This window comes from Semicossyphus pulcher, unplaced genomic scaffold, assembly GCF_022749685.1.
Source record: "Semicossyphus pulcher isolate SPU_LCO1_2020_fin unplaced genomic scaffold, fSemPul1.0.p SCAF_22, whole genome shotgun sequence".
In the NCBI taxonomy this organism is placed as follows: domain Eukaryota; kingdom Metazoa; phylum Chordata; class Actinopteri; order Labriformes; family Labridae; genus Semicossyphus; species Semicossyphus pulcher.
Genome location: NW_027211696.1, coordinates 10871211 through 10895638, shown reverse-complemented (window position 1 = coordinate 10895638; position 24428 = coordinate 10871211). Strand labels below are relative to the sequence as shown.

General features: G+C 40.7%; 1 protein-coding gene across 1 annotated transcript in view; it reads left to right on the top strand.

Moving 5' to 3' along the window:
• Positions 1-24428, top strand: part of brinp1 (bone morphogenetic protein/retinoic acid inducible neural-specific 1) — a 148303-nt gene that overhangs the window by 58434 nt on the left and 65441 nt on the right. Inside the window, exons 3-4 of the mRNA XM_069673665.1 lie at positions 7211-7401; positions 22832-23001. Of these exons, the coding sequence (XP_069529766.1) occupies positions 7211-7401; positions 22832-23001 (361 nt within the window). The remainder of the gene's footprint in view (positions 1-7210; positions 7402-22831; positions 23002-24428) is intronic.

The following is a 24428-nucleotide window of genomic DNA, read 5'->3' as shown; positions in this document are numbered from 1 at the left end:
TTTACTGTCACTCCTGCTTTTATTGCTTCCCCATGTCATTTATGAGGCGCCCACGAACACGCTGTCTCTGGATCCTGGCGAGCCAGTTTCCCACTCAATTAATTAGAGATTTTCTTCCGACAAACCTCGCCTCCCTTTCCTCCGTGCCGCCGCCACACTTTCCTCTCTGAATGTCTGTCATGCTCTCTCAAGGTTTTTTAATCTGGGCTCCAGCACCAGGATCAACTAAGTGCCTGTGGTGACACGCTGTATGATGGCCGTTTCCTGCCCCTGTCACAGCTTAGGGGAATATTCACTCAATGTCGATACAGAGGCCGACTCTAATTGAAGCAGACAACATGCTGGCTGGGAGGTGTTGTGACATGTCATTGCCACTCTTCAAAGAAGCATTATATTTATAATACCTTAAAACTTGTGCAAAAAGAGAAGTTATAACTGTCAAAACAATTAAATAACACTGGATGTAGGAAAGAATTAAGAACGTATTTATATTTTTATATTCCCAGCACTGTCACTGCAGAGATATTTAAGGATTACCACAAAGCTTAATGTGATAATACATTTTGAAGGAATATATGTATTAATGGTGCCAGACAACTTTGAGACGCAGTTCTAAAAAAGCTTGGTCTCTACCAACAAAAAGAAAGGCATACACTTGAAACAGCTTAAAAAAAACAGCGAGAGAAACAGCAAAAATCCAACTTTCCTAAAGCCAGGCAGAGTCAAACACAGCCTGGTGAATGTGGAGGGAAACAAAGGTATATGAACCGGGTGGCTAACGACGTAATTAGGAGCAGGTGTGTAACGGGCACAGGTGCTGGTGATTAAGGAACCAGGAGACACATGAAGGCAGGAAATGAATGACAGGAGATGTTAGACTTATAAAAAATAAAACAGGAAAAGTAAATTGCAAAATTAACTGAATGTTACAATTTGGGCTTCAAAGTCAGTTATCCCACAATTGCATCACTGACAGGGTGTTTATATGTGGGAGTGGAAAGTTTGCTGAATGAGCCAAAGAATAAAAAGTCATGTGGGACTTAAATGTACCAAAAATGTGAACATATCTCCCCATTGGTGAAAAAATGATGCCAACAAGTAATCAAACAAGTTAGCGAGTCCTTGCACTTGCACATATTTAAATGTTTTTCGCAGATGAGTTCATTTAATACAGGTGTTAACAAGCAGTGTAGTTTAATACTACAGGTCCCAGAATTCTGGCCGGTTCTGAATGTAGAATAAATAGTTCCAGTGAGATGCCAGGGTCACAAAAACAACAAGCAGGCAACGGTGATCCATTTTCATATACTGCGCCGTTCTTTTGGCACTATTTTCTGTCTTGAACAATCCACTATCACTACGCCTGCGTCAGGCCGGTTTCTCAGGTGACGTGATCCATCACCTGTTTCTAAGAGAACACGCTGGCATTGATAACTTGTGAGACGCCGTTTGTTGTCACAGAGGAAAATACCATGTTGAAATGGTGCGAATTTGTGATTTTCCTGGCCGTAGTAATAAAAAAAAATTCCACCGCACGTATTTCCTGACACGGATCGTGCCCTTAGGGGTCCCGTTGGATCCGTTGTTAAAGATAAATCTTCCTCATCACTTTCATAGTCCGACCTGTGTATTTCAGTGATGATGCAAATCAGAATCACCGTGAAACAGCTACGTCGGCTTACCTGAGAAACCAGCCTGACGCAGGCGTAGTGATACTAGATTGTTAAAGAGAGAAAATAGTGCCAAAGGAACGGTGCAGTATAAATCCTAGATCGATGATTTTGTGTTGAAAATGGATCACCGTTGCCTGTGTGTTGTTCTTGTGACCCTGGCATCTCACCGGAACTACTTACTCTACGTTCTGAACCGGCCAGGACTACGACCACGGGCCTCGGTGAGTAAGCTAATAGCTTTGCATCCACTACACTACTAGCAAGTATTTTATACAACTTGTTGTCTAAAAATCCAAACTATTACTTTAATGTGTACTAGTAGTAAAAATAGTCCATGCCTGTTCACAAACTGTAAGCAGAAGTTAAACCTGCCTCAGTGAAGGATTCATTTAAGCTTCAACATAGTCCTGCAGTAGCTCTTGTCCTCCCTCTTGCAATCAGCTTAGTTTAATCCAGAACTAGTCTATGACTATTTTAAGTCTTTGCAAGTCGCTTTGAGGTAAGACAGCTCAAACATGCAGTTAAGTCTGGGACTAGGCTTAGGCCTTGTCTCTGAAACTGGCCCCTAATGTAGTTAGCACCACCCTAAGTGACAATAAGTGGCTTTTATTGTGACAGTTTCACAATAAAGCGCTATTTCACAATAAGAGCCTTCCTCGTAATTCCCTGTTGAATGCTTTTAACGTGAAGCAGTGTCAGTAGGAAGTGTTCAGTTAGCAGAAATGTAATACAGCTTGTTATATTGTAAACAGAGTTAACAGTAGACAAGACATAGAGGCTGATATCAGTGAGATAATACAGCACTGAATTACATACATGCCTTGTTTCCTGTGAATGCCTAATGCTACATTATGCACATAGTGTGAATTGCAGATCCTCCCATCAACGAACCAGAGATGCTGATCCAATACTAAAATAAAAAGGTTCGATAATATGAAAATCTTACTTTACTATTGAGCCGCACAGTTTAATCTTCAGCACAAGCCTGATAAACGCTTTGAAACAGCAGATTAGTTTGGTTCATATCACTTCAAATAGATCATTACTGAAATCACAGTAATTCCTCCTGTTTATTTCTCTTAGCACACTGATGCAGTTGAATTGGCATAACTTACAGTTGATGCATTGATGCGGCGGATGAATCGTTACGCCCCTTGTAAACATCAATTAATCCGAAATTAATAAAAGCGCAACACTGGCAGAAATGTGTTAAGGCGTTCTGTTAAATTTTTAATTTGTTTTCGTTCTGCCGTCTAACTTTTATGTTGCATTTTGCATCCGGTTGCTCCTCAAACGATGGCTTTAAAGTGTGTTCATGAGAGTTAAGTGCAATTTGGCTCTAACGAGGACGGACTGCGCACAGGCACTGTACTCAGTTTAAATCAGTGTTTCCAAAGCAAACCAGATGTGTTGACTTTGACAGGTACATTTCATTATCCAGGTTCTCCAAATGTGGCTTTCTCTCCAGGGTTTTTCAAAATAAAGGTCTTAAATAGACGCACACATGCTTGAGCCACCAGTACATCCATTAGTACAAATGATCTCTAGAGAAAAACAGCCTTATTTCCTTGCAACCGCTGTCAGTGGTCAAATGTTAAATCATAAATGCATGTATGAGGGGTCAATGAGTGCACATTTTTTTTATGCATAAGGACCCACAATGCAGTGCAAGCAGGTTAAGCCTCCACCATGATTCTGCAGCCAATATACGAAGCCTTCTGTGCCATTTATGAGTATTTATACATGTATTAAGTATTTATTTATATCTTTCCGCCTCTGTATCATGTATCCTGTATTGTCTGTAGGTCACAGACACTTCCACACAAGCGAATGTAATGTACCAACCCTCCCACACCGGTTACTTGAACACCATAAAGCAATAATCACCTACGCTCCCATTTCCCTCCTTTGCAGCTGCGGCGCCATTTATCTCCTCTTAACTTCCTCTGATAGGTCATTAAAGTGGTCTTGGAGCTGTGGAGTAAAGCACTGAATCATGTCGCAGGTTCCATCTGCTGGCATGCTTAATCTGGGGCAGAAGGGCCTGAGTACATATGGCCGCCATATAAAGTTTTATATAATAATTGGCAGTGACGGAGCCAGGAGGAGTAGTGATTTGAAAAGAGGGAGAGCGCTGGGCAGAGCATGAAAAGGGAGACGCTTTTCGGTACATGGCTGCGAATCTGAAAGCCCCTCGCAAGCTCTCCTGCCTGCAATGTTTGCTCCAGATTTCAGAAATAACAGCGACGTGTACCTCTTGTGTGGAAGCTGAATCAGCATGTACCAGCCCGGGCCAGATGAGAACGTGTGTCTTTGCAAACGTCGGGAAGTTGCAAAGTTCTCAAAAGGGAAGATTGTGCAAATCTGCCACAGAGCATTTATTGAATATCTGGTTGGAAAAACGATGAAGTACGGGACTGAACAAAGAAAAGAAAAGCAAACATTCCCCGTCAGTTGTAAAGGCCTATATTGCTTTATATCTATCTATGTTCACTTCTTTGATTATTCTCAATGTGTAAAATAACCTCCTCTTTGAGTGAGATGTCAGATATTACCTCCGAGATGTTGCCGATTAAGCAACCGGGCATTGGCAGAAAGAAATTCAACTTTAAATGCTAATTTAGGGCGCTGAATGGAGCATTAAAAAGTGCTGCCGTCAAGCCGCGCTCGGGCAGACTGACACATCGCTGACTGCGTGTCAGAGGATTCAAAAGAAGTAACCGGGGATCAATTTGAGGGGACCCACCTATTCATGGCTAAATCATTATGAGGAGCCCTGGAGGGCTGTAAAGGAAAAGACTGAAGAGCAAAGCGCTGGATGAAGATGTTATAGAGCGCTAAGCTGTGGCTCTTATCCACATTGCTTACTTTTTAAGTGAAATAATTATGTTGTGAGGATATATAGAGCAATTTGACTCAGCTGTAGAATACTGTACAAAAGCTCTTCATGTGCATGTTTGAAGCTGAACTCCTACAAGGATTACAGTGGTTTATGTCACACATTTTCAAAGTTTCTGGGTGTGATTGTAGACAACGTGTCACCTGCAACATGAGGGGGAGTCTCAACAACATCAATTTAGAAGTTGCTCTCAATTGTACGGAGGCATATTACTGCCAAATCAGAAACAGAAAAACAGATTAGAATCACGTTAAAAGTTGATTGTTTTTCATGTTCTAACAAGATAATTTCACATTAGAACAAGATTTTTAAATGTTACTATGACATAAAAACTTACCAGGTTGTAACAATAAACTTTTTTGTAACAACAAGACACTTTTCCTTTTTTACAGTCAAAGTGTTTTGTGGTGTAACGTGGGGAATATGCCACAATTACACAGTTAGATCAAGCTACGTCATGCTTGTGTAGAGACAAGACAATATTCTGCTGTTATTGAACATATATATGATTTTGTGTTATATTAAATACGCGTTCACTTGACTTTACATTTGGCAACATTGTCTCATTGACCAGCTGCCTGATTGTTAAATAAGAACGAATCAAGATGTCTCATTCGACGCTCCTTCCATGAACAGCTTCTGAATATAAACGTTCTGTTAATTTTATGCTATATTTTGATAAGTATGCACGTTGTAAGAGATTGTAAATATTTGGTTATGGAGCACCGGTTTAGCTCAGCGGTTAAATCGCGCGTCTCATGTACAGAGGCCACAGCCCTCGGTGCAGCCCCCCCTTGTCTCCCTGCCGTGTGTCATCCCCACTCTCCCATCCCCTGTTTCCAACACTATCCACTGTCCTCTATAAATAAAGGCATAAAAATGATCTTTAAAAAAAAGAAGAAGAAGAAAATATCAGGTTATAACGTGAAAATCATCTTGTTAGATTATCAAACTTTTCACATATTAACTGACCTGTTTATTTATTTCACATTGTTGGCGGCAATATACCTCCGTACAGTAGCCCTCAGAAATACAGCAACACATATAAAATCCATGATTATTTACATTTTAATTAATAGAGACATTGAATCTGTGACTGTATTTATTGCAATGTTAATTAACCGATTAGGCTACCTTAATTTAGTCACTTCATTTAACTTGACGACTGATTTAAATACATGCTGAGCGAGCAGCTAAAAGATAAAAAAAAAAAAGAGAGCGTCTGATTGGACGGCAGAGTGTGTGCTATGTGTGTATACTTTCTTATCTATATTTGTTTGTTTGTCTGAACCTTTTTACATTTTTGAACAGAAGTCATTTTTCAATTACGGCAGGCTTTCAATTTACGAGCAATTACAGCGGGATTATGTTATTTTGAAAGGGCTGCCTTTTGTTTCCCGCTTTATCCAACGGAGCTTTTGTTTCACTTAAAGCCACACGCTCACCGTAATTGGCCTCATCATTCATGCTCCAAAGAATCAACTAATATTATCGTAATTCAATCTGAATCAGAGGAAATGCTTTTGAAACTATCAGTACTTGGGAAATTACATTTTCCTCTTTTGTCTGCAGACTTCAAGTTTAGTGCTCACGTCCTGCGTGGAGAGAAGACTCCTCTATTCTTACACCAGCTGAGCGTGTAGATATGTGTGAATACAATTCTCCTATTTGAAATAACAGTGTGAGATTATGTATCACACATCCACTCCTGATGGTGAATCAACATGCACATACATTATGTTTGGTAGAGAGTGCACAGTGCATGTGTAAATAGTAACACAAACAGTAAGTGACAAATTGCACAGCTATATTTGCATGTGTCTGTCTGTGCTCACAGGTACAGGACATGCTAGGTGTTAGCCGCTGACTCGGTAGCAGTGTATTCTTTTGCTTTTCAGAGCAGCAGCAGAAGAACAACCTGGTGTTTTTTATCCTCGGGCAGGGTTATTTGTTTTTTTTCTGTAGCCCTCGGAGTAACAGCAGTCACGTCTGCAGAAATGTTTTCTGAATGCGTCTCTCAGCGGGCAGCAAAGCAAACAGCATGAACATCTAACAAATACTTTACAGCATCTTTTTAATATTCATGCCGTTAAGTATATTTTGAACCGAAGCCGGAAAAAGAGTAAAATGATGAGCGGTTTACAAAGTTGATATAATTCCTTCTTGGTTTTTGTATTATGTTTCCTTTTAGTTAAATCAACATACAGAGTAAAGTACCTCAGGCAATTGAAATGAAAAGATACCTTATCAAAGATGCACATCACAAGACGCTGGTCAGAGTACAACCCAAAGACGGGAGGTAGTAGAGTGAATAAATGAACACAACAATAAACTTCTCGCTCACTCACAAGCCACTAATTAAAAAGACGTGTGTTATTGTGCTTCGCTAAAATCTGATCTTCAATGTGACTTTTCAGATCTCACAACTGTTTCATTTATTATTCAGAAAGATCCAGTTAATTATCAGACACATCAGACCACAGTGTGCACTCCCAAATGGCTTATTGTTATCCCTCAGATGTCTTTGGTGGGATGGAGTTGAGCTAATTAAAGGACTTAAATTAGTACTTTTTTACAAAATTTGTTAGTCGTGTAATTTTATGTGTAATAAGTGTTTCCTCTTGGCTTCGATTTTTAGGGAATTTGCACGTTGGAAGGTGAGGAACACCGCGATCGAGAGAAGGGACCTGATCCGGAACCCGGTCCCGCTCATGCCGGAGTTCCAGCGCAGCGTCCGCCTGCTGGGCCGCAGACCCACGACTCAGCAGTTCATCGACACCATCATCAAGAAATATGGAACCCACATTCTCATCTCGGCCACCCTGGGAGGTAAGGGAGGCTCACGTTTATACACACTGTTTTAAACGCTTCTCACACAGAGGTTATACTTTTCTGGCATGCTTCCTGTTAATGATATTGCTTTACGGGTCAGGGTTAGGGTTAGACAAGAGTAAGTCATTTCATACAACCAGGTTTAAACATTAGAAAAGTGTTTTTTATTGACAATCATATTGCACATAAGCCCCTTCTGTGAAGGTTCTCAGTCATCCAGGTCGTGCTAATTTGAATCTTAATCCAAAAGGCAGCTGGATTTAGTTGAAATCCACTTCAACCAAATTTAGCTGCCTTTTGGATTAAGCTTGAAAGCATATAAGGTGTGTTCCCCCCAAAATATAGTTACTTAATAATGTGTCTAAGACTCCCATTACACAGTGTAGAAGAGGAGTTGCAATATTTCTGTACAGAAATGCATCATATGTCGAGGCAGAAAAGTTGTATCAGGTACTAAATTTCTATATCTGGCCAGGGCCACTCATAAGGTGGGGGAAAGGGGGACCCAGCTGCTAAAGCGGGGTACACACTACTAGATATTTGGGCCAATTTTGGGCCCGAATAAACACCTGCTGTCAGTCACCACAAACAGAATCTCCTCTTGGGGAAGTTAAACTAGCTTACTCACAAGCTAATGGATTAGCCACAGACTGTTAAAAAAGTAAGCAAACACCAGATTATTTGATGGCTCTACAGATTATCTTGCCAGATGTTCCTGTGGTGTGAGGTATGTTAACAGTGATTTTACTTCCCCCGATCTGCTCGGAAGAATGTCGAGGCCGCTCCGATTTCAAATTGTAAATATGAAACATGTTCACACATCTGTTGTGTGTGGGGGGAACCCCTAGGACAGCTGAGCAGAAACGACAACTGGGAAGCACAACTTGTTCAGCCTATGTTCAGCCTATGTTCACGCCGTCTCCACGACTTCATCCGTAATTTTTTCTTTTTGAATTTTCAGTAAAAAGTTGTCCAATACTATTATTGACAATTCTTACTGCCCGTCGTCAACCATGTTTGTTTGCTAAAGTCTCGCTTGACCGCGAGGGATTTTGCGAGATTTCCAGTTGTTGGAGTCAGGACTCTGGTTGTTGGTGAATGAATCTGTTAGTGTGTGATGTGCTGGTTCGGTTTTATCGTAGCTCTCCACACACTACAGAAACACAACTGTTAAATCTGTCATTATTTGTCATCATGTGTGGGGTCTCTCACATTTTCAACATCTTGAAAATTAAGACTTTAAAAATTGTAGTGTGAGCCAGGCTTAAGGGGGCCCGTGGAGGTCAGCAATAACCTTGTTTATCCGAAATACAAACACTGATAATAATTTGAACTTAAGTACTCGTCCTTACTCATTAAAACAACATAAATTGTAATTTTTGTAGCCTGTTTCAGAATGTAAAAATGGCATGAGTCATTTGTTTTTTTACATAATTTCCACACGACCTCAACCGCTAGGGTTGCTATATGTGTGTGAGGTCTTAATATAAAAGGACTGGCGCATACATTGGGATACCAAAAAGGAAGGAGAAGAATAAGAGCAATTAGCAAAGGCTTTTGAACCAAACAATAATGTAGTGATAATAGTATCTCTTTTCATTCAAAGGCCCATTCAATGGACCTAGAAGGGGCCCGGGCATTTCTGTAGGCAGGCCTGCTTCTGGGTATTAATTTCATTAATTAATAATTAATATCTAGGATTTGCAAAACACATTATTAATATTATAAAAGAAGAGTGAACACTTTAAACAGCTTAATAAATACAATGTGTCCCTGTTCACTGACTCTCCATATGATATACTTTGAAAGTGCAACACCACCATGTCCGGGATTATTCATCCCTCTGTTTGCAACAATGTCAAAACAGCTCAGTGAAGCAGTTTGGGGTCAAGCTGTTCTCCAGGGTGTTGGAAAACTCTCCTACAGCAGAAACTGCAGCTACATCACAGGAGGGCAGGACAAAGCAGACGGGGGAAGAGCTCACACCACCAAATGACTTTCCTCTGAAGTAAGATTAGGGTAATTTAAAGTTAAGGAAGACAAGTAGACTGACTAAACCATTTCACGGGGCATATCCGGGTCAGAGCAGCACTTGTAAATAAATTATAAAGACAAACGAATGAAGTACAGCATTAATGAATGAGACGTGAGTCTAAGCATTTAGCATATAGCCAAACAGTCCTATTTAAGGGCATGTATTGACGGAAATATTCAGGTGAATTTTTCATTTGTCCAGTTGTTGACTTCTGAAGGTCGACTCCACACCATACTAAACAGAAGTAGCACTTTATTTTGTAGTGTTAGTCCATCTCGTATGGCTTAAGTGGACTGTCCCGCTGGAGAGAGACACATCAAAGCCCTGGCAGCACTATCTTATATCCACAGACACCAAACCTTATCCTCACTCAACACAGGTGGGAACATTTGATAAGTGAAAAGGCAAATAGACTGCAACAAAATAAAAGTTATGTAACTTCTCACAATTTTCAATATTGTAGACGCAACAAGTGGCTGCCAACCATAGACTGTATAAAAAGATGGACAACATGACAGCTCCCTAAAAGTGAGGCTAAAACATTTCGAGTGCCCCCTGCTGACTGGCTGCAGTATAGGTCATAAAGTTGCCTCCCCCATGTTAACAGATGGGACATGAGTCAAACTATAAAATCAAAATACACGTTAAATAAATGTTTCTCAGACATGGTTTCTGTCATTATAGTTAGTTATTATCATGCTGATTTACGTCCAAGTGTTCATTTTTCTGACAAGTTTATTTTTAATTAGTTATTTGATGCTGTAAAAGGGATGATTGACAACTCTGTTGACCAATAGGGCTCCTGCAGCAGATCTGTTCCTGATTAGCAGAGTAGAGGAGGAATGGAGAGAGGAAGTGTAACTAAAAGCCTGCGTTGCTATCTTGAGGATGACAAAAGCGTCTGCGCCTTAGACCAACAAAAACCTGGTCTACAGTCTAAAGTCTATGGCGCAATCTGTGTTTACCATTTTAAGGGCGCATTATGGACATACATCGACAAGTTTACAACACGAGTCTTTGCTTGTCACTCACACAGGGACGCACAGCAGCGCTTCTACTCATAAGGAAAAAGCTGTGTGTTTGCAGAAGGTGTTTCCAGAAAAAAATTTAAGTTTAAGGGACAGACTGTGAGCTTTGGTTTCCCTCGTCTCCTTAAATCAAGATACTGCTTTTGGTTTGTTACCGATCTGCTGAGAAGTGCAGGAAGACATGGACGAGCTCACCGCTGCCTCCACACACACCTGCTACAATTCAGGGAGATTCCTGCTCGAGCCGCGCAAAGGCCAAAAACTACTGAGACCGACACAAAGCTCTCCTGCGCGTTCATTCTGACGCACACTCCCTAATTCATCAGAAACCGAGACACACTCACACACACGCAACTAGGTAAATTTATTACCATACTCAAACATAACTACCTGTGGCACTGACAATTGAAACACAACTTTGATGGTGGAAACACCATTGCTGTAGTGAGTAAGGGGCTGTTCAGATGTAGTGTCTTTTGCACTAATGTATTGTCAATGGAGATGAAAGTGAGTACACTCAAAACCAAAACCAACACGCATTTTAGGCCATTGCCATGTTTTTCAGGATGCTTCTGCTGCAGACTGAGATGGAAAAATCCAGTGTGTACTGTTGTGTGTGGCGAACACACTGTTCAATCAGCGTCATAGGAGGGCTTGCTTACCCTTTCCATCCAAAGATGTTACAACACCTGTTTGAAATGTCACCCAAACTACAGATAGACGAGTGAAGGAGATTTTGGGGATGATTAGTAACAGCAGGCGCATCAGTAGTGCAACCTCCCAAGCACCTAGGTTGTTTTTTTCCAAGTGTCTTTAAACGCAGCATCTTAACAGGCCTTAAGCAAGCTGCAAGCTCTGGCATTGAAAAACGAAGCCAATGTGGAAGTGCAAAAAAACTGCAGTTCCTCGAGTGGCCACTGGAGGCTGGCTCTAGAAAACAATAATAACATTACGGCAGATGGGAAAACGCCCATGTTTACAGCTTGGTCCAAACAACGGTTTTGTTATAAATAGTAAATTTTATTGTTCAAGATAACTGTACAGCGGGTGAATTGTTTTATAACACACTCGTTTTAATTACATTAAGCCTAATTACATTTTAAGCACTAAGTAGCAGGTATACTGTGCTCGCTTTAGCTGCCTTGTTAACCTGTTCAGTATTTGTCAAACATTTATTCAATCGTCGGCCAGTTAATAGGAGTCAGGAGCTTTTCCCTGGAAAGATTACAGCGAACCGCAGTGATGAGATGGGTTATTTAAGTTTCCTGTTACGTGTCATTCACCTGCCACTATCTCATCGGTAAGCGAGCAGTGAGTCCGCTACTTTAGTGTGATAAATAAACACCTGCTGTCACCACAAACAGAATCTCCTCCTGGGGAAGTTAAACTAGCTTACTCACAAGCTAATGGATTAGCCACAGACTGTTTAGCTTTGATAACGTTTTTTAACCACTCGCTTTTCTGCAGCACCGCCCTCTCAGCCTAATTTGGTCACTTCAGGCTCAAGTAAACCAACATGGCAGCGGCCATATTTCGGCTTGATTTTCATAGTCGAGAAACCAGCGGGTGACGTCATGGTGGCTACGTCTATGGTCTTAAATCCTATTACTACTGGTTAATTGGGCTAAATTGTTTGGATGTGTATTCCTTTGTCGTTGCTTTCCCATTTTCCAACAACCATTGGGTTACTGGCATGAACTGAAATATCCTGTGGCTAGCCTCGGGCTTTTCCGTTCAAACCTTTGTGCTTGGACAAAAGTCGAATACATTCAAACACTTGAAGGTTACAGTTTGGCTAAGGAAACTGGTCCTAAAAACAGTACTAATACGGAAGGTTAAACATAGCAACTAAATCTAAATTCATGCCTTCCTACAAGCAAAGCAAGAGAGAACATGATGTGATTAGTAGTTTTACTTTCCAGGTCCCAATGTTCTTTTGCAATCGGTCGATGCACCAAATGTGATTACAAGATTCCTGTAGAGTTGGAGAGAAATCAGAATCAGCTGTCTGAATGCAAGGGGACCTTACAACACGGCTTCAATTTCATTCACACAACACCCCAAGACCATTACAGTCATACATATGGTAATTGCTTTTTATGTACACGTCAATTTTAACCTGAAGATAATCTCCCTCATAAGTACTCGTGGAGCGTTCAGGTAAATGGCGGAGGATGATTATCATATGTATTGCTCAGATTTATCTCAAGGCAGTGAGTTATTAAAGCAGAATAACAGACACAGTTAGCACATCACAGGTAGCTTACATGAGAGATGATCACTGTCAGAAATAAGCGGGTACAGAAATGCTGCTTCCATCAGGTAATCATTTTTTTCTATGAAGCATTTTGCCCCAAATGTTCGGCCTTGGTTTGCCCCACCCCCACCCGTAACAATCCTGCAATTGCAGGCAAATGCATTTTTGAAATCGCATTTCATTTCCAATTCAAAGTGGAAAAGGAATAAATGGGAGGATTTTGGATGTGCTTCCCAAAATAAAAGTTAAGCACCCCTGCTGTCCAAGTCTAAATATAAATGGCTTCTCCCTGGAATCTCTTATCTTATCTGGAGCTCCGAGGGACGCATGCAGGCAGCTCGCAATGATTACTTTGCCAATTGCATTTCAAAGATATAATTAGTAAGATAATACACTCTTTTCTCTCACCCTGTTTTATATAATTGTGCGTTTGAAACGTTGCCAAGCAGTCGCTCCAGTCTTGTAAAATGACGTGTGTCGCTTTGTAATCGTACAATCAAATTGCCTTTGAGACACGTTTATGATACTGCGCTCATGTTTTTCCTCTTGCTGGTATAAAACTGATGATCATGGGACACATGCTAATCTGGTTTAATTGGGGTATACTTCATTGGGTATATTAGGGTTAATCATGAGGGGTGTAGAGATTCTGGTCAATTTTACTGGCCGATGTTGCCACGACTTCAACTCGAACCATGGATTCTAAAGGCAGTTGGAGACTTCTTTCATTCGAGAATGTTGCAGTTCACTTAATGTCAAACACTCGGTTTTAATAATTCAGCTAAACTGTGCAGGAGGGATATCAGGTGTGAAGGGTTAGACTTGCAATATTGTATCCCCCTTTCTGCAAGAACATTCATGCTGGGACGCTCATTTTGGAAATTGGAAATACAATATTGGGCTGAAATATTATATGAAGGTAAAATGTAATTAAGTGCGGCTAAGCTCGGAAGAATGCCACCGCCACAGCTGCACCATGTGGCTAAAATTGGAGAGCAGTTCACAGGATCATTTTCAACCACAGCATCCTGTTTAATCTCATCGTATTGCATTGCCGTTTAATTTCCCTACTTTATTTCCACATTTCCTTCCTTTCATTCCTTTAAAAAAAAAAAAAAATTCTCTGTCTCCTCTCTTCCATCTCTGAGTTATCACCTGATTATCTTTAACCTTGAGGCCATTTTGTTTGAAGTTATGGGTCAGTACCTCCTTATCTCAATCTTGGGATTGCCCATTACAGACACTGTTATATGAACCAATAAATGTGCACACCAGACGAGTGATAAAGTGCGGGAAAAGAGGCTAATTCTGTCTTTAGCTACCGACATTTTCTGGTCTCAAGAGTCGTGATACACTTGAGTGAGAGGAAAGAAGTGAATTCTCCTTTTTTACAGGCAACTAAGAGATGAGTGGTAAAGTCTGAAGAGCCCCATTAAAGCCCCCCCCCCCCCTCCTTAAATGGATAGAAATGGTTCCAATGTATAATCACTGAACCTCTGTCATGTAGCCTAGCATGATTAGCGTATATGTTGTGCAAGAGGTTCATACCTGGCAAATTGATTATTATTTATTTAAGATACTTATTTATGTTATTTTCTAGTTTATTTATTTATATTTGATATCAGTATTAGTATTATATATTAGAATAATCAATTATATATTACTATTTTCATTTAGCCTCTTATTTATTCGAGTGTTGATAACTGACTGATACTAAATACAAATATATTCCATATTTACATAAACTTATGTAAGTGCTTCAGTAATATTTTAGTAATATAATAGGTTATTGTATAAAATTGACAAATAATTTAAATTGTCTGGGAGTTTCAAAATTACCCACTCTACCCTTCCAACAAGACATTTTACACAATGTGATTATATCTGGTTTATATAATAATTATAAGCGATTTAAAGCATTTTTTATCATTGTGCACATGCACACTACAGATGCATAAGTTGTATCTCCTCAAATAATAGCTGGTTTTATGTTATACGGCAAACTGTATTTTGTAGTAACTCACAGCTGCCACAGGATGGCAGTAGCTTTTTCAAGGTTCATATAGGAACTTTGCAACTCACTGAATTATACATTTAAATTACTGCAAATTGTTAATTATAAAACATTTAAAACCTTTAAAAATTAGGGGTCTCTGCCCGTAGAATATAGGAACGGCTGTAAAAAACACTGTAAAAAAACCCCACTAGTTGTTTGAACCATAAAAAAGTTAGTGTCCAGGCAGCCTTAAAAGTTTAATTTGACTTAACTTGAGAAGATAAGTTAAAATAAATTTGTATCACCTCAAAACAATAAAAACTTTAATTTAATGATTAAGTGAATTAAAAAATTAACTTATGGCCACACCAGGGTGTGAACTGGTAACCTTCTAGCTGTGAGGCATCGCCACTTTAAATAATATCAACTTAATTATGTATTCATATTTAGGTAACTTTACTGTTAGGTTAATCCTTTTGACTCACATTCTTAATTTCAAGTGAATCATTTTTGTAAGTTGGAAAACTTCACTTTAATTAAGATGACATAAACACATAATATTAAGTTATCACAACATTAAACTAACTGCTAGTTAAACTGACGATGAATTATGAATTACTATGACTAATTGTTTTAACAGTGTATTGGTGCATTCAGACCTGACTTTTCAAATTCAAATTATAAACTGCCGCACCATGGTCCGCCAGAAAACATGGGACACGTTTTTTTTTCCAAATGAGCCACGGTCCGGTTCACAAAACCAAAGCAAACCAAGACACTGTGCACTGTGGGTTGTTAACAGATGTTGACACTTGCAGAGACAGACATGCAGCCAGGCAGCAAGATGAATAGACGACAAAGGGGGGGAGCGACAAGAAAATACAGAGGTGTTCAAACTGTTCAGTGAAAAACTTGAATGGAATATAACTGTGGAACAATGTTGGTTAAAAGTAAAAGAAAATCAAACAACAAAACATAAAAATCCATGATTGTGTTGACTGTGATTGGGGAGTGTGCTCTCCCTCTTTGTTTTCCCACGTGGAAATTTGTGCTTCAAAACTTTGATCTGCTGGTAAAAGCTGCTGTGTGAACACAAAGCAAACTCAAGGCAAAATTCAACATTGTAAAAATGTGTTCTTTGATTCGGATCAAACAAACGGAATTTAGGTGTGAAGGCACCCTAACTTTAAAAGGTCAAATAGGAGCAGATCAATTGAGGCCTTGTACTAAAACTTGACCAATTTTGCAGGTCAAATAGAGTAATTTAGAACTAGAGGCCTGCCTTGAATAAAAGACTGATTCAAATAAAGGCCTGGTAACTCTGGCAGTTGAGGTACATGTCGGCCCTGTCGCTCTCTGAGGAAAAATGGAACAATAGCAAGATTGTGCAGGTGACAGGTTACAGTCACACATTACTCTGCTGTTGACATTTGGTGGCTCGTAATCCGCAAAGAAGCGTATCAATCCAGCTGCAAAGGCAGCGACGAGGACGACTGCAAGCCAGCAAACACATGTAAGCAATGCACAGTGTAAATTATTAAAGACAACAACAGTATTGCAAATGTTTTAAGATGCAGTCAACACTTTCGTTTGGCCTCAAGGATGCAACTAATGTGTTTTTGATGAGTTACACTGGATGTAAACAAAACAAATAAATCACCACAGGGTCGCTTTAAGGGATGATTGAATTAAATTAACTTGAACTGTGTGGTTATTGTGAAAGAGCATAATGTTTATGAGTGGAGGGAAAACCTTTTTCTGTCTGGTCATCCACCCTTTTCTTTGTCCTTGAGATTTTGCGCGACATTTAACCTCCTCATTTCCTGTTAGGCTTATGCGCGATTACTCTGACCAGAGCTTTTATTTTGGCGAGGTCACTCTCATTTAATCTTACGAGCTCATTAAGTAACCCAATTCCTTATCCAATTTATAAAACTTAAGCTCCAACTTTAATACACTATTACTCATGTTTTTGTCCAATTAATGTATTCCTTGTTTTGTTTTTATTGTCCCTTGGCTTCTTTTCATTTGCGAAAACAATGGCGCCTTTCAGTGCCTGGAAGCACTGGGCACCGACAGCCATAGCTCGGAGAACAAAAAACAGTTTGCGAGAATACCCTTTTGTTTGTTAAGTCTAGATTTATGGAGACACTCTTTACTGAATACTGAGGTTTTTGCTCTTTTTCTTTCGCCTGTGGAGAGATACTGGACAATGCTGCAGCCAGACTGGGACTCACTAATAGAGCTGGTGTTGGTGCATTTTAAGAGATTAAAGGATACAGCGAGCTAAACAGATATCTTTGGTTGACTTTGGAAATTGGACCATGTTAATTGCAGCTCTTGGAGTTAATGTGTGTAAAAACAGCACTGTAGTATTGTCAGGGTGAGCTCCATTCTAACAGGCATTTAAGAGAGAAAGACTGTCAGTCACTTTCTATGTTAACACGACTGACTGACAGCATCTGCAAAAGACATTCGGGGAAACAAGTCTCAATTACATGCTGCTTTTCTGCTGTCGGAACATTTTAACTACCGCATACCACCTGAAGCCTACTTTATGTGGATGCTTTAAAAGAGAGGCATCAAGGCATGTGTATTTTGAAGTGCAGAATATGACCCGACTGCATCCTGGGTGCGAGCGGCGCGTGGGAGACTTGAAGTCTAAACAGAACAAACACATCTCAGACTTCCCCAACAAAAGACGCCGCCGCTGTGAGTCGGCGCTCCGGAATTTAACCGAGTTCTGAAGCTGAAACTGGAAAACACATCAAAAAATGTTGACACGGATGCTTGATCTTTTTTGTTTGCCTGCAGACACTGAGAACAATACTGTAGGCGCAGGGTGTTTATTTACAGTACAATCCAAACCTGTCTCTGCGTCCAGGGCTTCTGAATGGTGACTGACTTCCTGCACAACCAAGGTTGTATGTAAATGCTTGGAGAGACGTTTCTTTTAGGGGAAGTGTGGAGGACAGATTTGTCTTTTCTGCTTCCTCATATGTTTGAAATCAGTTCCCCTTTGAGCGACAGAGCTGCTGTTTTAATGGGAATTCTGTTGCTATTTGTGCAGGGAGGTATACAGCATTGGATTCGAGAGAGAGTGGAGATGGAGTACTCATGAAAGTGTAGGAAGACAAACGCGCTATTGAATTGCAAATTGGGCTAAAGAGGGCAAAAAGACACTCCTCCAACTCCTCACAGAGGGATAAGTATGTGATTATGGTGCATGCCAATGCAAAGTGTGACAATGGCACAAGAATAGAAGCGTCGTCTTGCCAGTGAACACACACAAACACACACACCAATATGAACATTAATATTGCTAAAACAAGCTCTAAGATTATACCAGACCAGAAACGGCCAAAAAACTTGCAATTCCTGCTACAGAATACGACTTCTCATTTAGGAGCGACTGTATCAAAGCAGTGGAGATTTTCCCTCCCAACTCTCTAGTGATTACTCAACCTATATGACCGGATTAGAGACCTTTGCAGTGCAACAGTCTTATGCGCTCAGCAGCGGAGAGGAAGAAGTACTTTATCGAAATGACTTGTGGTCACTGAAGCCTGAGGCTAGAGTTCATATGCAGAGCGCCGGGCTGCGCCCTGGGCTGTAGCAGCAGACTACTCACATAAAAAAAAAACCCTCACATAACTACCTTTGCCACAAACTTTTTTATGTGGGCGTTGTTGTGCTGCTGCCAACATAAAAAGTACAGGGCATAATTGGGCAGGGAGAGCGTGGCTATCTCAAAGCAACAGCCACACTTTGAGAATATCTCTTGCATAAAGCAGGGACCAATCTAGTTATAGCTGAGTGGAAAATTGGATCAATTCATTTATTCATTTACTTATTTGAATAAAATGTGTGTATGTCGGTGTCTTAAGAGATGTGTCTCTTCTGGGTGAGATGTTTCTGGACTTTTATCACATATAAGATAACATCATCTGCGTAACAAACCATTTCCTGAACCTTTTTCCATGAACTATACTTGGTCTGTAACAATGTTTAGGTCGGTGATATGTGTCAAAGTAACATCTACACGAATGGCAGGACCCAAGGTTTCCCAGCAGAACACTGCCCAAAGCATCACACTGCCTCTGCTGAATTGCCTTCTCTCTATAGTGCATCCTGGTGCCCCGGTTTTCCTCTCTAGGACCGCTTTTGAAGATGCTCTGACCCAGTCGTCTAGCAATCACAATTTGGCCCTTGTCAAAGTGGCTCACATCCTTAAGCTTGGCCATTTTTCCTGCTTCAACACATCAGCTCTGAGGACAAAATGTCCACTTGCTGCCTAACATATCCCACCCACTGCCATCTGCCATTGTAACAAGATAATCAATGTTATAACTTTACCTGTCAGTGGTCATAATGTCATGGCTGATCGGTGTATATGTTGGGCTACACAGGCACTAGGGGAAGTCTTGTCTTACTCCTCTTTCAAATGTGAAGGGTGGTCATTAATCTTGATTCTAACTGTGGGGTCGTCATAGAGAGCCCAAGTCCAAAATATATTTTAATTCATAAAAAAAATAATGCACGGCTTGTGCAAAAAATCAAACAAAAATTCCATCCATTAGCTTCCTTACTCTGCACAGTACAAAGCAGTATAGTTTAATGTTCTCCATAAAATGACCCACATTTGTACCATTACCACCAAATGGAGCACTCCCAGCCATTCCATTACTTTAAAACCCTACTTGCACTCATAACCCTCATCGGCATCCATATGCATGCTCACACACAAAGGAGGGGAGAAAAAAATTGAATATGTAGTAGATGCCTTTGCACGCTAGCACGCACACCCATAGTGATTTTGAGTTGAAACAGTACATTGTTTTTAAATACCTCTCAGCTGTAAACACATAAGCTCTGCATGAGCTGATTAATTCTGGCAGTGTGCCAGTGTGGTGCCTTGTAATAGTGTAACACAATGTATTACTTACAGGAAGGTGCACACAGATGAATTTTTTAAAGCCTGCGAGGTAATGATTTTGCCTGACCAGCAGCAATAACCACAAAATATTTATGCACGGAAGACCTCCTTTATGCCACACTAAGTTGCAATAGAGATAAAAAAGGGGCAGATCAGCGGCTTAATGTGGGACCATTATTCTTGTGCGGTAGTGTAAGTCAAGTGTGTGTAAGTAACTTTGCTAACCCCCGAGGGAGCGAGAGCATGGCAGCGTCAGAGAATGGAGGCCCTCGCCCGTTCAGTGCTTATACTCTAACCAGGCATGAGACATTGGCCCTGACTGCCACCCACCCCTAGTCACGGTCACCACAAGTTAAGTGACCAGCTCCCGATGCATCACTGGGGGCCAAATAACCATTCACATCACTGGGAAACCTGAACATATGTGACATGCTCTTGAACGAGTCCCAGGCATATGGTTTGCCTTTTGAGCAAATAATCTTGGAAAGGCGAGGTTTTGTGAGCTCGCGGAATATGAATTGCTGTTTGCCTGTTTGCTTTTTATGCGTCTGTTTCTGCTTGTAGGAACGAGAAATGGGGAAATATGATGTGGATAGAAGAAGAAGCAGCTCAACCCTTTATAGTGTGTCAACAAACAAACATATGAGATGCAAATCAGAGAGATTGTCTGGCGCTCTGCAAATATTTGGCCCTGTTGCTGCTCTGAGCGTTCACATTCCTCCCCTTTGTGGTGATCAGACGCTGACTGAAAGGTCATTGGTGCCACTTAAATACAATCCGCCACCTTTTACCTTTGGACATTTAGACTTGATGTACAGTACATACAGTAGTGGACACATATTTGGTGGGTGAGGGCGAAGTCATTTTGGGTTTTCATTTATTCATAAGGCTGCATTTATGAGAAGGGATTAGAGACATGCTGATTTCTTGTGTGCATAATCAGTTTTATATTCACAGCAGTTTTGACCTCATAACAGTGGCAGATATTTTAAATTCACATCACACTGCAAGTGGGAACTCTACATCTTTACTCAAGCAAATGAGTTAGGATTTTAGGTCCACATTTGAACACTCTACGAGACAAAGTCACCAACATCAAAAGTAATGGCTCTGCAGGATTGTTTGGCCTCATTCTGGCAAATAGTTAATTCTGCCAATAGTTATGCCATCAACTTACATTCTTAATATCAAATGAGATCTAACATGATCGAATATAGACCTCATGAATGGGTGTTGCCAATTGGCTCCATAGCGACCCCAAGCTGTTCTCAATGAAGCTTGCAGCTTCCTGTTTGACCTAGATTTATTGAATTTGGTAGGCATATGTATTATGTCAAGACCTACAAAAAAGCCTCTTGGAGCCATAGCCTAAACCAAACAGGAAGTCCGCCATTTTGAATAAATTAGTAAAAATAGTGTATTTTTGCCCTTTTCCAGGGGTCATTCTTGGACTAACTCCTCCTTGGGCGTTCATTGGATCCACTTCAAATTTGGTGTGAAGCTAGAAAAGACCTTAATGTTGCAAAGCTCTTCAGCTTGTGTAAAATCATCCAATGGCATGGCCAAGTCAAGCCATCAAATTTGCACGTTTCTCCTCGAAACAGGAAGTGGTCTGTAACTCCACTGTACATTCTGCAAACTGTCCCAAATTTAAGGTGAATGACAAGAGTCTTGTCCTCAAGACATCTATATGGCAGCATTTCATCTATATGGGTGTGGCAAATTGGCTCCATAGTGGCTCCTTGCTGTTCTCAAAGTTAAAGCCTGTACCTTTCAGTTTCACCTAGATTTATGAAATTTGGTAGGCAGATATATTATGTCAAGACCTACAAAAAAGCCTCTTGGAGCCATAGCCTAAACCAAAGAGGAAGGCTGGCATTTTGAATAAATTAATAAAAATAGTATATTTTTGCCCATTTCCTGGAGTCATACTTGGACAAACTTCTCCTTAGGCGTTCATTAGATCCACTTAAAATTTGGTGCGAAGCTAGAAGAGACTGTATAGATGCAAACTTTGTCAGCTTGTGTACAATCCTCTAACGGCGTGGCCGTGGCAGGCCATCAAATTTGTATGTTTCTCCTCGAAACAGGAAGTGGTTTGTAACTCCATTGTTCATTCTGCAATCTGTCCCGAACTTAACATGAATGACAAGAGGCTTGTCCTGAAGACATGTACTGTGTATGGCAGCATTTCACTTCTTTTTGTATCCATCAGCTTGTTGTGATGTGTGCCGACTTGGCAATATAAGGCATTGCTCTCTTTTCAAATCTCATTGTGGATAAGACGGTGGAAACAAAACAGACCCTATCTGTGATGAAAATTGAAAATAGAAGTAAGAAAGAAATGACTTATCCCCTCTCCAGGCAGCGTTAGTATCACCAGACAGGGTCGGTAATTTGATTTAACCATGCACATGAGTGAATTTCCTTGTTCAGACAGATGGGGAAAAAAATATCAGTGGGACTTCGGTAATCGAGGAACATGCCAGACAATACAACCGTACAGATAAACAGGTACAACCCTCCTCAGGAGGCTCTGCGTGGTTATAAAACCAGCTGCAGGAGCTCCTGTACTCATCCCTATTTTTCTAATTTTCCTGGCGCTAATTAAATCTCTCCAATCTGAATTGTTATTTCATATCTGTGTGTTTATATTCAATTTTTCTTTTCGCTTCCTGAGGTAGCGGGAAAAAGAGAAAGATACCGGACGTGATATATTTGTTCTCCACAGGATGAAACTCCTGTGGTATTTAGAGGGGAAGAATTCTATATCACTAGACCTCTCATGGAAATAATGCTATCCCAATAGGGGTAAATCTGGGGACAATTCTGGGGATGGTGCCAGCTGGGGATAAAGCAGGAAATACTGAGACTGTTCCTGGAAAACTGGGGCATCTGGTTTCTCAAGCTGAAACTGCTTGCCTTGGTATTTAGACCTCTGACTTATCTCTCCTGTTAAGAGCTGTATTGGCAGGCGAGATAAGCCTGAATTGGATAATTGTCACAAATTAACGTTATTTATGCATTGCACCTTAAATTAAGAGAACATCTTCAATTGAGACGGTAAATACTTGGCGCGCTCTTTAAGTCCTTCAAGTTCTTTTCCCCAAATACTTCCAAGGCATCATTTACCCATAATCCTCATCATATTTCCATTCCCTTGTGCTTCCCGCAGGAGAGGAGGCGCTGACTATGTACCTGGCCAAAAACAAGCTGGACAGGAAGCTTGTAAACGCCACTCAGAACGTGGAAGCCCTTCATCAGCTGGCCTCGTCCTACTTCATCGACCGCGATGGAACGATGAGGAAGCTGCACGAGATCCAAATTTCCACCAATGCCATAAAGGTCAGTGCATCGTTCTTAAGACTTACAAGCGCATACATATACTTATAGAGGCATGTCAATGAAGTAAGTAGGTGCCTTTTAAATTGGTGTAGCATCTTTCACAGAGCAAAATTATTTCAGATAAACACCTTATTCTCACTTCCTCCAGAGACAGATGGTGTTTATCACAAATAAATGAAACACAAATACAATGAACAAGAATTCCAATGACTTGTATTGCAAAGGAAGAGAGTTTCAAAGTTATTCATAATAACCCCTTGCAGGTGATACTCCCACAGGTGTAGGGACGTGAGTAGGAGCAGATGGATTGTAAAACAGACTGAACGGTAGCCTCTGCGTTTCTAAACATGTACTTACTCTATGCATATTTATGACATGTAAGAATATATAACAAATGAAAAAAAATCAAACACTTAATACTAAGTCAACCATTAACATTAGCAAACTGAATCAGGCCACATACGGAGACTGATTGGCGCTTTGGGTAAAAATGTCTCCTCTTTGTGTTTCGGCCTTCAGATAAAAGGATTTCTGAGCACATGCTACTTCATGAGGGGTCGCATGGGAAAGCAATTGTAGAATATAAATAACATCAAGTAAAATCAAATAGGCCAGCGTTTTGGAATACCCCCTCCCTCATGGCCATGTTCCAGTAATTAGGCCAAATGTTCTGTTGTGTCTCGGGTGAAGCTCTATCAGCTTGGGGTTTAGATTAAAACTCAAATACACCAACTGCAAACCAAACTTTCATTATTAATAATAATTATCATGGTTATGATAATGATTTAGTAAGAAGGGCTTGACTTACTTATTTTCATAGGCATTAGAGTCCCCCTTGTTATATACACCAATCAGCCATGACATTATGACTACTGACAGGTGAAGGGAACACATTGATTATCTGGTTACAATGGCACCTGGCAGTGGGTGGGATATGTTAGGCAGCAAATGAACATTGTGTCCTCGAAGTTGATGTGTTGGAAGCAGGAAAATTGGCAAGTGGGAGACTTTGACAAGGGCAAAATTGTGACGGCTAGAAGGCTGGGTCAGATATCTCCAAAACTGCAGCTCTTGTAGGGTGTTCCCGGTCTGCAGTGGTCAGGACCTACCAAAAGTGGTCCAAGGAAGGAAAACCGGCGAACCAGTGATGGGCGACCAAGGCTCATTGATGCGTGTGGTCCAATGTCCAAGTGGTCCAAGCGATCAGGGCCTACCAAAAGTGGTCCAAGGAAGGAAAACCAGCGAACCAGTGATGGACGACTAAGGCTCATTGATGTGCGTGGTCCGAGGTGTTCAGGGCCTACCAAAAGTGGTCCAAGGAAGGAAAACTGGTGAACCAGTGATGGGCGACCAAGGCTCATTGATGTGCTTGGTCCAAGGTCCAAGTGGTCGAAGTGGTCGAAGTGGTCAGGGCCTACCAAAAGTGG